Genomic DNA, 20,701 nt, shown 5'->3' with positions numbered 1-20,701 from the left:
AACACCTTGGTTTCAGCCTCAGGAAACCCCGAGTGGGGAAGCCGGTCAATCTAGCTGAGGCATCTGACCTACAGAATTGGGAAGTATTAAATGAATGGCATTTAAGCCACTGTGCCGATGACAGTTTTTAGAGCAGCACTCAAAAGCAAATGTATATTTTGGTACTGGAAGTGTGGGGCCGTGTAACAAATACCAGGAGATATGGGAACGGTTTGGGAACAAGACAGGGGAGTAGTTGGGAGAAGATGGAGGAACAGGATAATGAGTTTCCCAGATGGCCTTGAACAGGATGTTAGAAGTAGGGCATTAAAGACCACCGGCCAGGGCTCATAGAGAAATAAGGAGGGTGTTAATGGAGAGGGGAAACACGTTATGTGGTATTGGAAGCTTAGCAGAGTCGTCTCCTGCAAGAGCATGGAAGGCAGAGATTGTAAGCAAGGAAGATGTCTCTACAGCCGAAAAGATTCCCCAGCAAAGTGTTTAAGATGTAGCCTGGCATTTGTTTGCTGCTTGCAATAAAATTCGAAAAGGAAGCAATAAACTGAGGGAACTGTTAAATAATACAAATCTGGGATTTGGTCATTTGGGGACTCTCAGTCTTCCAAGAGGGCAAAAAACTAAAAAACTTTCCTGTCAGGAAAGCACGCGCTAGAGAAAACAGAACAGAACAGAGGGCTCTGTGCTAATTCCTCAGAAAGCTTGAATGGCCAGAGTAGGAAGTTACACAAGGGCTCTTCGAAGAGGTGGAAGGTGTGACTCACGGGTCCCCTCAGCCGCCTGAGCAGTAGCCAGAAACAGAGAAGGGATTACCTGGGAAAGATCTGTGGAAGAGCTTCTCATGTGATGGAGCGGATCCTTGTGACCCAGACCAGAATCTCACACGTCGTTGAGAATTTATATCAACAAGAACACCCCCAGCTTGGACTAGAAGAGACAGAGACAGGATGGAAGGAAGAAAGGATGTCAGATACCACCCCCGCCCCCCAAACATGCTAATGACACTTCCCAGCAGCAAACACGTGATTTTCATCATAAAAGAGGAAGGATGGGTCAGAGGGCAGAGCCCAGAGCCCAGAGGGGTTGCTGAGAACCACACATGATTATTCCCGGGTCTGGAAATCAAATGGAGTTTGTGCAGCTGGACTTCAAACTGATTGGGACTGATGACCTTCCGTTTTCTTTCTCTCTGAGGCAGAGTGTCTGTAACTCCTGGCCTCTGCCTATCTCACCATTGTATGTTGGGAGCAGATAACTTGCTTTCTAGTTTCACAGATGGAGAGGTATTTTGCCCCAGGATGGATTACACGCAGAGTCATGTCAATACCTAATTTAGGCGACTGGACCATGAGATTCGGGGATTTTGAACTAAGATTTAGAGATTTTGGCACTTTGAGTTGATGTAGTGGAGGGAGACTTTTGGAACCTTGGGATGTGGGTTTGGTTTGCGTGTGGCATGGGTGTGAATCTTTGGAAGCCAGAGGGCAGAGTGGTAGACTGAATAATGACACACTCCACCACCACCCCCACGAAAATGCCCCTAACCTAATCTTCAGAACCAGTGAACACATTGCAAGGCAGAAGAGGCTTTGCAGGTAGGATGAAGTTTATGGACCATGAGGTAGAGGATTATTCCGGGTTATCTGGTGGACCCATTCTAATCACCTAAGCCCTGAAAACCACAGAAGAAGGCAGACAGTCGGTCAGAGGCCTAGTGTGAAAGGCAGAAGAGATTACGAAAAAGAAGCCAGAGAGATTGGACTAATGAGCAGGATTTTGCGGGTCACCACTAGCTTTGAAGGTGGAGAAAAGGTCCAGGCACCAAGAAGCGGGCCGCGCAGCCTCTGGGCACTGAGAATTGCCCTGCCCACAGCGTACAAGGACATCAGGATCCCAGTCTTACAAGCAAAGAGAACCACATTCTGCCAACAAACTGAATGGCCATAGAAGTGAATTCTTCCTGGAGAGTCTCTGCAAAGGAACTCAGCCCTGCCAATGTCTTGACTTTGGTTTGTGAACATGGGGCAGAGAAAGCAGTCAGCCCCTCTAGACCTCTGACCCAAGGGCTGTGCATAAATAACTGTGTGCTGGCTCGGCTGGTAAATAAGTAGTGATCTGTTAACAACATCAGTAAGAAACACACACGGTTACAATTTCTACCACAGCATTGGGCGCTCAGATACAGTAAAGTAATGCCTCCAAAGTTATTAGAAGACAAAGATTATGAATCTAGGATTTGTACCTGAAAAACTGTCTTTCAAAATGCGAGAATGAAGTTTATTTATTTTTTTAAAATATTTATTTATTTCTAGGAGAGAGAGAGGGAGAGAGAGAGCGTGAGCAGAGGAGGGTCAGAGAGAGAGGGAGATACAGACTCTGAAATAGGCTCCAGGCTCTGAGCTGGCAGTCAGCACAGAGCCCGACGCCGGGCTCGAACCCACGAACTGTGAGATCATGACCTAAGCGAAAGTCAGACGCTCAACCGACTAAGCCACCCAGGTGCCCCATGAAGTTTATTTGTTTAAATTAAGTATGTATAGGGGATACCTGGGTGACTCAGTCGTTAAGCATCTGGCTCTTGGTTTCAGCTCAGATCATCATCTCACAGTTCATGGGTTTGAGCCCTGCGTTGGGTTCTGTGTTGACAGCACGGAGCCTGCTTGGGAATTCTCAATCTCTCTCTCTCTGTCTCTCTCTGCTCCTCCCCCTACTCGCTCAGTCTCTCTCTCTCTCAAAATAAATAAACTTAAAAAAATTGTGTTAAATATGTGTACTCATGAAAGGTTACCTTCCACACATGCCATGTGAATCGTAAATTGAAGATTTACTCTAGTAAAATAAAGGCACAAGAAAGAAGATAATGTAGGACCTCAATGCGGGTGGTATAGTGAAAAATAAATGGTAAGATGATATCTGTGCCACAAAGGTAACTCATTTGTAACAGAACATTGAGACTCTATGATTATGAGGCTGGATGAGTTAGCGATACAAGAAAGAAGGTAAAATATCTTCCTGATTAGATGAAACATGAAAGACAGTTAGAACTGAGGAAAAATGTGCAAGAGAATCATGAGTCACATACAAAGCTATCTAAAATGCTTATGATTTTTATGAATTGATAAAGCATAAAAGTGAGAATCTATTGTGCCTAATTTTTAAACTCTCTTCAGTAATATTGTAATGAAATGGGATTAAATGAGCCCTAAGAATGTACTTTATTTTACTTTCAATATTCAAAATCAGTATATAGAATGCAGATGCATAGGAAAATGCCATTGTCGTTTTAGAAAAAAACAATGAATGGCCACATGTAGGGATCACTGGGGTAGGAAAGACCTGTAGCTTTCTCAGCAGATCTAAACTCACTGGATTAAGAAGTAGATGAAGGAATTTGGTGTATAGAGTTCTGAAGATAATCACTCCCAACATAAAAGCAAACAAAAAAGCAGAAACAGAATCCATCCACAGTGTTTATCCCCGGAGAAGAGGATTAGGATTGAAGAGAAAGAAAGGTAATGTTTTGCTTTTTGATGTTGTTCGAGCATTTTTATCTCCATGCACACGTAATAATTTTCTCGTCGCCATTATTGCCAGTTTATTTCCAAAATACTTATTTTTTTGTTATGAAAATACATTCCAGCTGAACTCTGTTAGGTGTTCATGCCGTCTTATCCCTGGTACCTTTAACAATTCCTATTAAGGAGTTCTTATTAACAATTCCTATTAAGGAGTTCTTATTAACAATTCCTATTAAGGAGTTCTTATTAACAATTCCTATTAAGGGGACGGGGTGGGAAGAGGAGACAGTAAGTGGCCAAGTAAACAGAAGCATCCTACTGTCCTGCTTCTGAGTCCAGTAAAATAACCAAGGGAACATGAGAACTCTAGGCCATCAGAAAGGGCCCATCCACATGCGAGAAACTGAGTCATCTCTTCAAGAGGAATGGAAATGGGATCACATCAGAGCACACTGGGGTGTCCCTGCAATTCTTCACCTCAGGGGAAAGTTCAAGACCTGTGACTCCACAAGTCCTCGCTTGGAGGAAAATGGTTTTCGGATAAGGGCAAGTTGAGAGAGAGCTGGCAAGCATTGTCCCGGACTTCCTGAGGCCAGGGCTGGCCGACCAGAAACATTCTTGACAGCCATGCTGGGTCTCCGGAGCAAGGCACAGGCTTCTCTCCAATGCAGCACAGAGAGGCAGCAGCAGAGGTGGGAGTCACACGGGTATCGTACTACTATGCAGAGAAGATTCAGGTGAACAAAACTAACTTGGGGAGGGCTTAGCCAGAGGGCTGGATCCCTAACTGCCCTTCGAACACCATCCTTGGTGGGGGTGGCGGTGGCGGAGGGTTGAAATGGCAAACCAAGTAAGCAATAAAGTCACTTGAGCTGTTTTTACACATCACTGTTCAAAGAGAAATACACAGAATATTACTTCCTAGGGCTGTTGTAAGAAAGATGTGTCACAATTTTGGAGGCTAGGCATCTGAGGCCAAGGTGTTGGGAGGATTGATTCCTCCTGAGGGATGTGAGGGAGTGTCCACACTGCCACCTAGTTCCTGGGGGGTTTTCGGTGACTTTGCTATTCCTTGGCTCGCAGGTACATCATTTCTCCATCTGACCTTCTCCCTGTGTCTGTTCACAGTGTTCCCTCTGTCCATGTCTGTCTCTGTGTCCAATTTCCTTTTTCTTTTCGTTTTTAATATATGGACACAGATCACATTGGATTAGATATCCTGTAATGACCTCATCTTGATTAAGCCTCTGAGGATCCTCTCTCCGAATCAGGTCACATTCTGTGGTACTAGGTTCTAGATCTTTAATATCTCTGCGGGGAACTTAGTTCAACCTTTAACACACAGGAGACGAAATATGGAATCTAATAAAATATGCTTTACATGAAAGCAGGAAGTTGAGAAGCAGAATGATCTAGCACATATTGGAGAAAAAGTACTCCAGGGTAATTTTAGACAGCATCCCCTCAATAAAACTCAAGAACACATAGAAACTTTAAAACGAGAGGAGAAGAGTGGGAAGGGAATTTGGCCGGGAAGCAGGCAACCATAATACTGGGCTTAGATTTTACGAAGAAAATATTGCAGGGCAACAAAGAAAATTTGCAAATACATGCTAGACTGATAGCATCAACCATCTAGAAATCGGAATCAACAAAAGGAGAGAGAAACATAAAGAACATAGGGTCCAGGTCCAAAGTGAAGACCAGGAGTATCGAAATGGAGAGGGAATGTGATAAGTTGAAAACATACAAAACATAAAACCGAGGAAAGAAATGATAGGAAATATCTTTCCTGAGTTTCAGGACACTCCTATGGGCAGGTGAAAGTGATTCTCCCCATTCTGGCAAAATTACAGAAATTAGATTAACATTCCTGAGTTCTGAGAATGAAGGCAACATCCTACAGGCCTCAGGGGACAATACGCATTTGACCGCTGATGTCGTATTTGTCTTTCGAGAAGAGTGGGCCGGCGACCAGGGCTGGGTCTGCTCTGCGGGAACCTCTCTCCAGTGTGTGGCTGGCTGGGCCCCCGCGCGTGAGAGAAACAAGTCCCGTGGACTTTCCTCCCCCGGGGTCAGCAGAACCCCCATCTCTGCCACTCCCGATGGCACTGAACCGAGAGAGCAGAATGCTGGAGTCCCTGTGTCCACCTCCTGCCGAGGGCGGTGTCGGCCCGGAGGCCCAGGGATCCAGGCGACCGTGCTCACCTCCGCTGGGCGCAGGCCGGCCCTCTCTGACGCCCACGCACCCCAGCGGTTCGTCCTTCACGTTGCCAGGTGTGCTCCTGGCCTTGCGGGTCATGAAACCGGCTTGACTGTTTCCAGTATTGCTCCCACCACCTGTTCTTGTGCTTTTTGTTTTTTTTTTTTTTTTCACCCAAATTAGCTCCTCTGGGTTTCTCCAAATTGCAACCACATTAATCCCTGAATAAGATAAATATAAAGCAATATGCAAATATTATTAATAATTACTGCGTGAGCGGGGGACTGCGTTCTCAGTTGGTTGAGCGTCCGACTTCGGCTCAGGTCACGATCTCATTGTTCATGGGTTCCAGCCCCGCATCGGGCGCTGTGCTGGCAGCTCAGAGCCTGGAGCTGCTTCCCATTCTGTGTCTTCCTCTCTCTCTGGCCCTCCCCCCTCCCTCAAAAATAAATAAGTATTTTTAAAATGTTTTTAAAATGTTTTAAATAATAATAACTAGGTGAGAAGATATAAAATATGAGTAATTTGACAATAACGGAGTTTAAGACATCTGATGGTAGCCAAAAATTGATACAGAATGAGGAGATGGAAGAAACAAAATTTTGTTAACCTCCTTATCAGTGATCCTGGTAATTAGGCAATTCTAAGTTCAAGTATGTATGGTTTTCTAAAAGCTAAGTTCTAGTAGAATTAATAACAGCAAGCACTTAACGAATTATGAAAAAATAGCATTTGAATATGCTCACACGGAAAATGATAGAAAGCAAAGGAAGTGGTAAAGAAACAATTTTAAATGTTTGGAAATGTTATTATATGATCATGAAAGCAAGACCAAGCAGTGCAGATCCGACAATAAATGTAAATGGATTAAACTCTCCTTTTCAATCATTGTGAAACTTACATGTAGAACACAGTAGAGTGAAAATATAAAGAGACAAAGAAAAATTAAAATAATGGACAAAGATATATCGGATGATATATCTGCATGTATGCTAATATGCATGGGGTTTACATTAATACCAGACAAAATATGCTCACTACCACAAGAGGAATAAAAACAACAAATCTTCACCAAAGACAAACAAACAAATATACTTTGTAAGAACAAAGAGTGTCTTGTTTTCTTGATTTATAGTAAATATCTAGTTAAAAATGTGAACATTTATGAATTTTCTGTACCTGCTGATATAATAGCCAAATGTAAAAAGCAAAATCATTAGAAATAATTGCAGAAGACACATTTCTCAGTTGATGGCATTCTGAATAGGCAAAAATATATAAACAGAGAAACTAAGTATTGTTAACAATATTAACATTTGTGAAAATAGCAAGATAATAGGTTTACATAACACAAAAAAAACCCACAAGGAAAACAATTAGAGAAAATCAATTTTTAAAGTATATTTATTTATTTTGAGAGAGAGGGAGAAAAAGTGCACAATAGTGAAGGGGAGGGACAGAGAGAGAGAGAGAGAGAGAGAGAGATGGAGGGAAGGAGGGAATCGCAAGCAGGCTCCACACTGTCAGCACACAGCCTGAGGCTGGGCTGGATCTCAGGAACCTGTGCTTCATAATCTGAATGGAAATCAAGAATCTGATGATTAACCATCTGAGCCACCCAGGATCCTTGAGAAAATGAACTTTTTTAAAGCCCACATTCCTGAAATCAAGGTAAATAAAACTTGAAATTGGTGACAAAAATAGTTTTGAAAAGGTATCAACTGACATTTTTAAAAAGCCATAAAACACTCTTTTAAATCACATAGATAGAAAAGGAAATGTACCTTACAACTACAGAATATGTAAAATCACTGCCTATTAAAACCTAAAACAATCGGCTAAAGCTATTCTCAGAAGAAAATTTAGAGTAATAACTTATTAAGGGAAAACATGAATTTAAATGAGTAAAGTAGCATTCAATTCAATATGGTTAGAAGATGAATAATAAAAGAAAATGAAACAAAGGAAGAAGAATTAACATAATTAAGAAATTGATGCATTAACAAGCAGAATAAATATCAGAACCTATCCATTTTAAGATCTGTATCTCTGATCATGCAAAGGAAAGTGAGCAAAAAAACTTCCAAGTCTTTTCAGGGACAAAAAAAGGTGAAATAAATTATTAACAATAAAGAAGAAAATATAGAAGCCTCATCTTAAAATATGTACAATTCTATATTAATAAATGTAAAACTATCAATAAAACAAGCTATTTTTAGAGAAATATGAATGATCAGACTTGACAAAAGACAAGCCTGACAGATTGATAGCCATAAAAGAAACTGTAAAATTATGCAAATTACCTTAAAGAAAACACTTGCATCCAGAGGGTTTTATAGATTTCAAGGCACATAAATTGTTCTAGAGTTTCTAAAACTCTGTAATTATGTATACTGACTATGCATGTTTATTGCATGTATATTACATATGTAATCTCACTTAGTAATGTACACACAAAATTCAAAATTACTCCTACAAATCAAATAAAGATTAACAATGTGCATTCACACATGCTGAACAGTATTTTATTCACATGTGAAATCTGTAAATTACATACTCACTTATGCGCGAATATATGCATCTGTATGAATAAAAAAGTTGGGAAAACAAATTCCAGCAGTTTCTTCTTGTTTCTTCTTTCATCTTAATGAAGTCAGATTTGGGGTGATTTTCCCCCTTCTTTTTACTCTACTGTTTTTTAAACTTTTGCATTCAGAAAGATATTAAGCATATTACTTGTTCAGGTATGCAAAAAAAATTAGTCCTGTACTTCTGGACTTAAAGACAGTAAAAGGTAAATTACTGAGATAATGAAGGATTATATTTAAATATGATCATGTGTTTATTTTAATGATTTCCTTAGCATATTTGCCTTTCTTGTACTTAGATAATATTTATAATGATCACAATAATTGTTTTGAACTATTAAAAACAATATTCTTCCATGAGTGGTTCAGACCAATTTAAAACAGAAAAAGAATTTGAATTGGATGTTTTTTAAAGCCTTTCCTCATGATAAATTCTTTTTTAAATCTCTTTTTAAAATTTTTAAATATTTATTTAGTTTTGAGAGAGAGAGCGCGCGCATGCGCAAGCAGAAGAGGGGCAGAGAGAGAGGGAGACAGAATCCAAAGCAGGCGCCAGGCTCTGAGCTGTCAGCACAGAGCCCGATGTTGGCACTGAACCCACAAACCACAAGATCATGTCCTAAACCAAAGTTGGAAGTTTAACCATCTGAGCCACCCAGGCACCCTCTCATAATAAATTCTGATTCTATTCTTTGTCCCAACATAACAATAGCAATAATTATTATGTGAGATTTGACTATCTGCAGGCACCATTCTAAGCAGCTTATGTATATTATTTAATTCTCAAAAAGACTCCATGAGGTTGATACTATAAGATAGAATAATACTTGCTATTATTACTATTACTACTATTATTTAATGTCAAATGGCAGCTAGTGATTCATTAGAGATTTCAAATAGAGTATTTTGTAAACAAAATGTATCAGAACATTTCATTCACTGAAAATTTCCCTTTTTTTCCTTTTATAACCCCAGTCACTTATATATTTATACAATGAAATTATTGCGTGAGAAGTGATTTCTTTTCGTGTGGGAATAAGTCCCGGTAGTCCCCTGAGTGTGAGGAAGACCCAGCCGCTAGCCATCGGTTTCCCAGGAAGCCTGTCTGCGAGCAGGTGGTTCACCCGGGAAGTGCACCCGCCAGGGGGTCAGGGAAGGAGGATCGGGCGGAGGGACAGTACCTGGAGCTGGAATGGCCCATCACAGATGCCCAGATGCTCGAAGGCCGAGAGTCTGTTTCTGGGGAGAGACTGAGGCCGGATCCACCTGCCTGTATTCTTCCTAGCTGGGGGAATGAATCAGAGACGGAGCAGAGCCGAATGAGACAGAGAAAATGTACAGTGATGTTTTCCAGGCAGACCCAACAGAAAAGAAATTGGTTTTAGGCATAAATCAGAAAGGATGGAAGAATGGATAAGGATCATTCTTAAATGATCCAAAACCTCTAGAAGAAAAATCGGTGCACGGTAAAGGGTTTGTTGAAACCCAGAACATGAGCCAGGTTCACATCCCAGGCCCTCCAGGCAGAGACCAGGGCAGGCAGGTGACAGCCGTGTGGAAGGTGGAAATCTGCTTAGAAGCCGTCAGATCTCCACAGCCCATGCCAGCTGTTTCCCGCCCTCAATCCCAGAGAAAGGCATCTGCGGATTTTTTTATGCGGGGAGGACTATTTTTTGGAGACGGTTGGAGAAAGCTGCTGGGCTGGGCCCCACCAGGTGGAGGTAGGCTGGGGGAGCCAAAGTAAGGGTTAGATGAACCTGTACACATTGGATGGAGACTTCCCCACCTGCAGCTCTCTTCTCCCATTTGGTTCTCAGGAACCTGGGAGCACGGCCTTCGCTCTCCCAGACAGATAAGCTGCACGTTTCCTGGGAAGTCTGATCCAAGGAAATGTGCGTGTTTCTCCATCTAAAGCGTTCGGGCAGGCCCCCTTCCCAGGCCACTCGCAGCCTTGCTTACGTGCCCCATTGTAGTAATTTCTACTACAGACATTCAGTCAAGAATGCACAGGCTTATCGTGTGAAAAGTAAGAGATGCACTAACCAAGAAGAAAAAAATGACTTGAAGAAAACAGGGCCCATGCAGGGAGCAAATAAAACATGACAAATAAAAGCTCGGCAAATATCCCCACGACAAAAGAATATATTGCCACCGTGAAATGAGAACGGTCAGTTCAAAACAACAGCAACAACATTCGGAGTACATGAAAGAGCTCTTGGAAATTAAAATGTGATAAGAAAAAAAAACTTCCATAAAATCATTACACAATAAAACTCCCCAAATCCTCCAGAAAGTAGAGCAAAGAGATGAAGTGGCATAAAGTAGAAGAGATGAGATAAGAGAGTTAAAAAGCAGGCCCCAGGGGTGGCTCAGTCGGTTAAGCTGTCTGACTTAAGCATCTGACTTTGGCTCAGGGCATGATCTCATAGTTTGTGAGTTCGAGCCCCACAGCGGGCTCTGCACTGAGTGTGAAGAGCCTGCATGGGATCCTCTGTCTCCCTCCCTCTCTCTGCCTCTCTCTCTCTCTCTCAAAAATAAATAATCATTAAAAAATAAAGTAAAATTAAAGGGCAGGGCCCAGAAGCCCAACAACTGAAGATGAGCGTCATGCACAGAAAGAAATCTGAAGGATAAGAATTTCCAAACTAGAATTCCATGCTCAGCCAAACAAATTAAATATGAAGTAGAATAAATGCATTTTTAGGCATGCAGCATCTCAGAAATTTGCTCCCATGAGCTTTTGCTTATGAAGATACTAGATACCTTGGTCCGCCAAACCCAGAAAGGACATATAGGCTATTCCTCAATAGGAAAGCCACCGGAGGGAAGTCGCAGGTGTCCCTGTGGGAAGGGGCTGTCAAGTTGGTAGCTGTTTGCCAAGCAGAAAAGCAATAGGCCCAGATCATGATAGACTCCAGGAGATAAAGCTGATAGACATCTCCATTCTGCTGAAACGACTGGGAGGTACTTGGCGTTGAAGTCATGAGTACATAGGAAGCCGTTAGATAGTGATCAGCTCTAGGAAGACCTGAGTGGTGAGGGAGGGAGATCACAAGTTGACTGCATGGTCTAAGAATTGTTTTGACAACATCTTAATACAGGGAACTGTGAACTTACGGCCATGCAGGAGTGGGGGTGCATATGGGCTGAAAAATGAGTATTTTGTCTTCCCGTGTCCTAGGAGGAGGTCTATAAAGATAAAAAGTGAAAAATCAAGAAAAGCGTAAAACAGATTATTTCCAGAAATGTAGCTAAATACAGAAACAGCAGAAAGAGATTCAAGTATTTGCCTCCGAGGGGGAGAAATTGGGGCTGGGGGAGGTGGAGGAATTTTAAAAAATATCTTGTGGAATTATTTGATCATTAACATATTTGCATGTGTAACTCTGAAAAAAATCTATTAAAAGGATGGACAAGGGGAAAAGAAAGTATGGATTTTATCAGACAGAATAGTACATTTATTGGCCTAAATAAACTGCCTTATTCTTTCTGAAATGACTTTAGTTATAAATCAGTAAACTAGCTTCTGAACACATTTGGAAGAGCTTCTTATTTGGATGAAATTGTCAAATATATTCTCACTATTAACTTTCTAAAATGTTGATCTAAATGAACGTTAGATTTCTATTCTTGTAATCTTAACTATAAATTCTCTCTTTTGTAGAATATAATTCTGGAAAATGTATACTTCAATAAATGATTAGTCTACTAGTGAGGTATCTTATTTGAAAAAAGAAAATATCATACAGTAAAAATGTCGGAGCTGCAGACCTCATTAATTCAGTTTTTTTTCCGTATTCTATCTAGGAGAAGGTGAAGTTTACCTTTGAATGCCTAAGAAGAAATGAATATTGTAAGCATCATTATAAGGCTATCTTGGTCATTTCTTTAAAAGAAACTGAAGATTGCAGTGTATAATATCTTATTTAATAGATTTTTATTAAACAAATATATATTGAGTTTATTCGTGTAATAAATGCTTGTTAAGTATCTGTTTTGTTCAGGCATTCTATTACATAGTGGGAACACATAGCCGAAATACATAGTTCTTGCTTTGAGGGCGACAGGTGAGAAAGGAAATTGACAGAAAATTAGCAGTTCAGTGAAAAGGACAGATAACAATTGAAGAGTTCCACAGAATACGCTAGCAGCCCAGGAGATAGTATAGACTTCACACAGGCAATGTCAGGAGAGCTGAACTTGAAGATAGATGAGAGTAAAGTTGATGAGTTGATGGGGAAAAGTCCAGAAAAGCTGCTTGAGAAGTTGTAAAGGTATCTTGTGTTCTGAACCTACTAATAGCTATTGTTATTAATAGTAGCCAAAATTTGTCATACTTCTGTACTCTGGGCGCTAAGCCAAGCTCTTTACATACAAAATCTTGATTTACTCTTCATAACTACTCTATCCTCGTTTTTAAGGCTTCAGGCTGGAGGATAGCATAGTACAATCTGTGTAGAAACGTTATTCTAACACTCGAGAAAATGCTGCTGTCAAGTAAAAAAAAAAAGATACAAAATGGGTTATGTAGCTACTTAACAAAATTATATATGATAGAGCGAGAAACAAGATTGGAAAGATTAGAGGCAGCCCAGTATTTTATCCTTTTCGCCTTCGTTGAAAGTTTCTAAAATCTGCATTTGTCGATTTAAAAAATGAGAACAATGTGTTGTTATAGAGGAAGCAGGGAAAGGGGAAAGGGGAGAGATCCCGGGAGGAGGGAGGGTCAGAGAGAGAGGCCTGGAGGGGCAGAGTGAGCGAGCCTTCCCCGAAAGAAAGGCGATGCGCAGGCCAGGTTGGAAACACAACCACAACGGAGAGCCTCTCGCCGCGGTGGTCCGGGCGTGAGATGGCTATTCTTCAGCAGAGTAGCAAATGGAAGAGTAAGGTATTTACACAATAAATCCAACGTTAGCGGCCCCCGGTTGGATGCTTAGAAGGCGCTGCCCATGGACCAGGAAGGCAAGCTAAGTCGGGCCGGGTGGAGAGAGGCAGCGACCAGGAAGGGCAGTGCCCAGAGCTGTGATGCTGCGATTGCCCCGTGGTCTCACTCGGCGCCAGGAGTCCCTGTCACTTCACGTGGTGCATCAGTGGGTCACACTCCTTCTAAGGCAAAGGGATGGTTGCACGGCCTTGGTCACCAAGCTGATCCAGAACCTCAGGTTCTGGTTCTGGACCCAGTGAAACTTTCTTGCCGTGTATTCATCACACCCCAGAACCTCCCCGGTGTGAGCTCCGGGAATGTAAAAAAGAGCGCAGTGAGGCCTTGAAAGTACCGGGCGATGCGTCCCCAGACCGCACCGCCGGTGCCCTTCCTGTGCACGCCGCGCACGTGCCCGCAGGAGTCTGTGGATCAGAACCTTAAAGTAGCGGCGTCGCTGTACTGTGCGCGCTCCCCCGGCTCGAGGCGCCTTGTAACCGGGCCCCTGTGCTGTCTTCACCCTCCAGGGCTCTACGACACCTTCCTAACCAACGACGACCCCGAATGCTGTGATGTCAGGAGAGAGCAGCGCGCCAGCAAGCCCGCCCGAGGCACGGGGGGGACCGGCGGCCCGCGTCACAGGACGTCCCCCGCAGCGTCCTCGGCGAGCCGCCTGTGCAGCCCCAGACTCAAGCTGTGTGTCCTGGTACTGATTCTCCTGCACACAGTGCTCGCGGCCTCGGCGGCGCACAACGGCACGGCGCTGGGCGTCGGGGGCGTCCCCGCGCTGGACCACGGCTCGGCGCGCGAGGAGTAGCCGGCACCCCGGGGCGCCCCCGGCACCCCGGGGCGCCCCCGGCACCCGCCCGCTGCCGCCCGGACACTCTGGGTGCTCTTACCCTCCAGCCGCTCCTCGCAGGGCCTTTAGGGTAAAATCGAAGAAGATGGGCCTGGATCCAAACGAGGACACAAACTCAGCTTTTTATTGACTAAAAGGCTGGAAAGTGACTTAAATTTCTCACACCATTTTATACACTGTGTTTTAATGTTTGGAGGTTTTATTTGCTTTCCTTTGATTTGGGGTTTACCTGGTCGTTTATTTTTTTGCACTTGTTAATACAGGATTTATTTTTGGGGGATGGTTTCTCAGAGGTAAACTGAGTCTTCACTGTCTCTTTCTCTCTCTCTCTGTCTCTCTCTCTCTCTCTCTCTATATATATATATTTCTAGTCACTGTGTGTGTTCATCAGATAGTTCTGTCTCTATGTCCTGTCAGTTTCTATTAGCGGAATGATTGCTATGACCTCGAGGTATAGCAAAATACAACAACAAAAAAATCATAAAAAAATTAAAAAAGACAAAAAAAAGAAAACAACAAAAAATAAAAAAAAATAAAAAAAATAAAAAAACCCTAACTCTTTCCTCCCGCTTCCGGAGGCGACTGCCTTCCCCGCCCCCTCCCACCGCATCCCCGCCCCCTCTCATCCCCATCCTCCACCTCATCCCAGCCCCGCCCTCAGCCACGCCCCCTCCCTGTCCCGCCCCGCCCCCTCTCGTTTCCAGCCCCGCCCTCCCCGGGCCCCGCCCCTCTCCGCCCCGCCCATTCCCGAGGCCCCGCCCCGGCCGTCCCCCCAGGCCCCGCCCCCAGCAGACACGCCCGCTTGCTTCCGTCTGTGCAGCCGCAGTGCGGGCGCGCACGCTCCGAGGTCCCCGGGCCGCCGTCGCGACCCCGCCGGGAGCAGAACGAGGGGGTCCTTTTTAGCCGAACAAACAAGTGCTCTCCATGGTAGGCGGAACCGGACACTGAACACATTTTTATGTTGAAAACAAAACAAAAGCAAAGCAAACCACCTTGCACTACGTGGCTCCCGCCCCGTCCCCCGCGGCCCTGTCCCCCGCGGCCCCGTCCCTGCCGCCGCCGCCGGGGGTCGGGCGGCCGCGAGCCCGGCCGAGTCGGGGCGCGCGCTCCGGCCTTCGCAGGGGCCGCGGAGGGACCGAGGACACGAATCTGGGTTTCTTTGTCCCCCTCTGTGGTCGCGGAGGAGACCGCAGAGATGCTCCGACACCTGCAGCATACAGAATATATACGATTTCACCCCAGTTCTGCCCCCACCTGTGATTTCGAATTATTCCGGGTATAAAGTGTATGCAATTCTGCATTATCACAAAAGAACTTGTTTAAAAAAACAAATAGGTTAGCCATTTTCATTCAAGTGCAAAAACTCTGTCACTGGAACACGCTCTAGGTAGTTGACAAAAAGAGAAGAAATCAGATCGCTCTGTTTGTATTTTTTCTTTCCGTGGGAACATTTCACCTGCTGAGTGTACATGAATTTGCTTTCTAAAAAAAAAGGCTTTATGAGTTTACAGTAGAATCAGTGGAAGGAAGAGTTCATAAGGGCTGTTTTTAAAAAAACAAACAAACAAAACAAATAAATTTAAAAAAAAAAACCACTTTACATTCCTTCCTATTCTCTAACTACACGTGGGAAGTGCACTTCAGATGTTTGCTGTGTAGCCGGGAGACGAAGGAAAACCATAGTAAAGGTCCTCGTAGTGAACAAAATTTAGTTATTAACTTTATAGCTATGAAATTCCCCAGGCATTTGTTTTTGTTCAAACAAACTTTAATCTCTGCATCATACTTAACCCTGCGACATGCGTACAGTATGCATATTTTGTTTTGAATAAAAAAGATGTTTTGTTCCAGTCTGTTAAGAATATTCAAAAAATAATAAAGGTATTGCTTAATAAAATCGCTAGAACTGTTTAGCAGTACATGCACAAATATTTTACTAGATTCTTCGTTTTAATAGTGTTTTGTTGAGACTGAAAATCCTAAAATGGTCTGCGCAAATACAAAAGAAAAAACCGCTAAAAGTGCAAAAATTCTCCAGTTTTTGTCCCTTTTTTAAAAATTGGTTTTTTAATGCAAATTCCAACACACGTACACACACGTGCACGCGCACACACGCTCGCACACCAGGCCCACTATTTTAATTTACAGAAACACGGTGCTATTTCTGGGCCCACAAGAGGGTGGAAGAGCCTTGGGAACATTGAGTTGCTGCAAGTGTTAACCGTTGGGAGAAATGTGCGTGTTTAAAGCCCATCGAGCTGTGAACCACAGAGTTCAGTGAAGTGGGGGGGGGGGGGGGGGGGGGGGGGGGGGGGGGGGGGGGGGGGGAGGTGACGGAAGTAAGGGGCTGACTCATAAGAAAGGATTTAGTAGGTGAGCTCTTTTTCAACTGACCCCTTAAAGGCTTTAAGATATATGGCCAGGAACAAGTGTGGCCTCACCTCCATCTCCCTCTGCTGGGCAAAGGCCAGGCCACGGTCCATGTCTTCCGTGTTCCTCGCGCTCTTCTTTGTGCCCTGGAACTTTCCATCCTGTGGGGAAATGACAGATCAACACAGATGCAGGCTCTGCCCACTCTCCTGACGAGGAGTTACTATTTCAAGACACCGGGAAAAACGTTTTAAAAAAAAAAAAAAAGAAAAGAATCAGTATCCCATAACAAACAGGGTTTCATTTCCTCTTAATATCTTTTGCAAGTGGTTAAAATTCTTTTCAAATATAGAGGGATTTGGAAGATTGCACTGCACCCTGTTTAACTTTAGTTTGGGGAGAATGGCGGCCAAGAGGGAGACCAAAACCCAGCACTACTTTACCTGACAGGTAAGCCTTCCTGAAGACAATTGCAAGGAGGAACAGCAAAGCATCTAATTGTACCATGAAACCATAATTTGGGGGAAAGGATGGTGTGGAGAGAAGGGGAACCAGATATCTCCCACGTGTCAGCCAGTGTGGAAGCTGTCTCTCATTCCGGTAGAATTATTTTCTTTTTTCTTTAAATTTTTTTAATGTTTATTTATTTTTGAGACACAGAGAGACAGATCATGAGCGGGGGAGGGCCAGAGAGAGGGAGACACAGAATCGGAAACAGGCGCCAGGCTCTGAGCTGTCAGCACAGAGCCTATGCGGGGCTCGAACTCCCAAACCATGAGATCCTGACCTGAGCCGAAGTCGGACGTTTAACCGACTGAGCCATCCAGGCGCCCTAGAATTCTTTTCTTGCCATATACATTTATCCTTATTCTGTGAGCATCATCTCAATGCCCAGGATTTATTACTGTAAATGTGTAAGCACAACCCTGTGGTATTTCCACCAACACAGGGAATGGAAGCGGCTTTTCCTGGGGTCAGCCAATGGGTCCAAACAGGCAATGGCTCCTTCACGGAGTCAGGAAACAGCCGCTGAAGATGCAAATCTCATCATACTCACGGGTCATTTAAAGTAGTGTTTCTACTTGATCAACTTGCATGTGTTAATTCTGACACAGAAATTTCAGACCCGGCACCTCTGTAATCATCATACCATTGTGTTTTTCTCCTGGTGGATATCTACTGCATAGTGGATAATGAATTTTGTCATTAGAACAATTATTTCTGAAAGCAAATTGAAAATCAAGCAAATACTACTTCATCCACAAATGTGCAGAACTGATTTCCCCGGGTTTATTACTGTCTTTATTTCTGCAGTAGAGAAATTCCAGCTTGTGGAAGCGTTTGATTCTCCAAAGCCAAATGTCAAGTAACACGGTGTTATTCCTTATTACATTTGCTTTCAGTGAAGCTTTACATCGACTGTTCTTTCATTAAAAAGATAGTATCATTCTCCTCTCCCACAATATGGTGAGTGAAAATTGTTCGTTTAAGTGGCATCATTAGAAACAAAAGAATGTAGCTCCTCACCAATGAACTGGTATCAGTAAGTATGAGAACCTGTAGTCATTAAAATAAGAGGAGGCAGGCATCAAGAGGGTAAAGGAAGACAAGGAAGGAAGGAGAGAAAGAAAGAAAGAGAGAGAAAGAAAGAAAGATAGAAAGGAAGGAAGAAAGAAAGACAAAGGAGGGAGGGAAGGAGGGAAAGAAAGAAAAAGAACAGAAAGGAAGGAAGGAAGGAAGGAAGGAAGGAAGGAAGAAAAGAAAGAAGGAAAGAAAGAAAGAAAGAAAGAAAGGAAGAAAAGAAAGAAAGAGAAAAGAAGGGAGGGAGGGAGGGACGGGGGGAGAAAAGAAAATAAACATGGATTTTTATATGAATGAATAAGAACATTATTTTTACCAGGAAAAAAATAAATATAAAAATAAATAAAAAATAAAATAATATGAATTTTATTTCATAATATGAAAAAAATAAAAATAAATGAATGGTGTAATCAGCTCCGTGTGCCAAAGAGATGACATTTGATACCCGGATAACGTTAAAACATTGATAAGTCTGAGTACCATGTTCTTTCCCAGTAACAGCTAAATTGGTTAGTGGAAGAATTCAGTCACAGACATGAAAGGTGCATCTTACTTCTAGTAGAACTGCAGACAGGCGTTTGATTATACACACATGCAAATGTACATATAAGGAGAAAGGCTATATGGCTATAGCCTACCTTTATAGGTGTATAATATATGTATATACATAGCTTACAAGTAAAACTTTAACCACAATTATTTGGTCCATGATAACATGCACATAACACTATAATGAATGGTTCCTATTTATTTGCTGAAGCTTGAGCAGTGTGCTCATTTAAGAACTATACCTACTTTGGTGTAGAAAACAGACTATCAAAATGTCTCCATTAATGAAAGAATAACAATTTTTAAGTAACCAGAGCTTCTCTATCTTTCAAGCATTAATGCTATTTAGAAAACAATGGATATGACAAGCAGGTATTGAGTGGTGGTGATTAAGAAGTCTTTAAATGGGAGGAAGGGGGAAAAAAGTGAATCGAACATGAAACAGTATCTTCACAACATTTAGGAGAACTTTGAAACTGCTTCAGAGCCTAGAAATTCTCCAAATCATGATGAAATGGGTAGATAATCCTCTTGGACTTGGAATGAAACTTAAGGCATGAAACCAAATATGAAAGACGTTCTTAGTTGTTGGGGCACCGGGGGAGGTGGGGGCTCAGTCGGTTAAGCGTCTGACTCATGATCTCTGCTCAGACCATAATCTCATGGTTCATGAGACAGCTTCATGCTGACAGCATGGAGCCTGCTTGGAATTCTCTCCTTCTCTCTCTCTCTGTCTCCCTCTCCCTCCCCCTTCCCTGCTTATGCTCATAGTCCTCTCTCTCTCTCTCAATAAATAAATAAATAGACAGACAGACAGACATTTAAAAAAAAAATAGATGTTCTTAGCTCTTGACACACTTCAGCGCTGTGTTTACCTGGCACAAAACATTCAGATTAAAATCACAAATCATAAACTGCCTGCTGTGTCATCCAAGGTCACTAAGGTAAGTAGCACCAGGCTAGAGCTCCAACCACATCTGATAGCCAATTCCAAACACTGGTCCTGGAGCAGGGTGAGATTCTTAAGTCTCACACATGCTTTGGGGTATAAGTTATTTTCTCCAAATTCTAAGATACTTATAAAATTCCTAAGATTTAAATTTAAAGAATTAAACACTGTAAAAAAAAAAAAAAAAAGAGCTCTCCGATGTCATAAGCCACATCTGCCCACGTTTCATTTTGGTGCACCTGGTACTGCTATTCTGGTCAATGCTTTGAAGTAAAGGACAAGGGGTCGAGGGGACAGCCCAATGAAACACATAGCTAAGAAGTGGTAGTATTCTGTGCTTTTAAAATTCATTTTTTACTGTAAAGAGAAAGCACAGGATCTTAGGGGCAAAGCCACCGTTTGGGTACCTGCTTGGCACCTCTTAACATATGGCACAAAGAAGCCAATGATCCTGAAAATGAGGTCACACACGTGGGACCACTTGAGGCATAAGTGAAATAAAGGGTATAAAGGTGTCTAAACAAAATGGTGCCCTCAGCAACACTTACGATTACTCATTGGTGGAGGGAATCTCACTGCTTGCTTATGGCCACTGTTCCAGTTAAGTCTTTCAGAGTTGCCAGATTGCATTGGTTTTTCTCTTAATATGTTTTAGACACAGTTCACCCCTTTAATCTAGCAAAGTGACCATGGATGACTTTTCAACATTTTTTAAAACTATATATGTATTATAGAATTAAAGTGAGTTCTGGGGGTACCTGGATGGCTCAGTATGTTGAGTGTTTGACTCTTGATTTTGGCTCAGGTCATGATCTCATGGTTTCGTGGGATTGAGCCCCATATTGGGTTTAGCTGACAGCATGGAACTTGCTTGGGATTCTCTCTCTCTCTCTCTCTCTCTCTGCCCTCCCGTGCTCCTCGAGTATGCTCTCTCTCTCCCTCTCCCTCTGAAAATAAATAAATAAATAAAAACTAAAAAAAAAAAAGTAAGCTCTAATGAGTTGTAACGTAATCAGCTATTGTTTCTTCATATGCCTCCCCCTCCCCCTCCCTCCAGCAAAACACAGCAGAAAATAAAAGAAATTCATAAGAATTGAGAGGTTGTCCCCTGTGCAAGTGTGAAAAGATCTAAGGTGGTCGTGGAAATAGTGATGCTGTCTCAAAGT

The 20,701-nt window shown here is 42.8% G+C and overlaps 1 protein-coding gene across 1 annotated transcript in view; it reads left to right on the top strand.

The window, feature by feature from the left end:
• FAM155A (family with sequence similarity 155 member A) overlaps positions 1 to 14,588 on the top strand; it is a 640,338-nt gene extending 625,750 nt beyond the window's left edge. Inside the window, exon 3 of the mRNA XM_039226691.1 lies at positions 13,755 to 14,588. Coding sequence (XP_039082622.1) covers positions 13,755 to 14,044 — 290 coding nt within the window. The 3' untranslated portion in view covers positions 14,045 to 14,588. The remainder of the gene's footprint in view (positions 1 to 13,754) is intronic.
• Positions 14,589 to 20,701: the final 6,113 nt, after the last annotated feature.

Source organism: Hyaena hyaena, unplaced genomic scaffold (genome assembly GCF_003009895.1).
Source record: "Hyaena hyaena isolate Hyena2069 unplaced genomic scaffold, ASM300989v1 scaffold_22, whole genome shotgun sequence".
Taxonomy (NCBI): Eukaryota; Metazoa; Chordata; class Mammalia; order Carnivora; family Hyaenidae; genus Hyaena; species Hyaena hyaena.
Note: the sequence above shows the minus strand (reverse complement) of the source record. Positions and strands in the feature narration are given on the sequence as shown.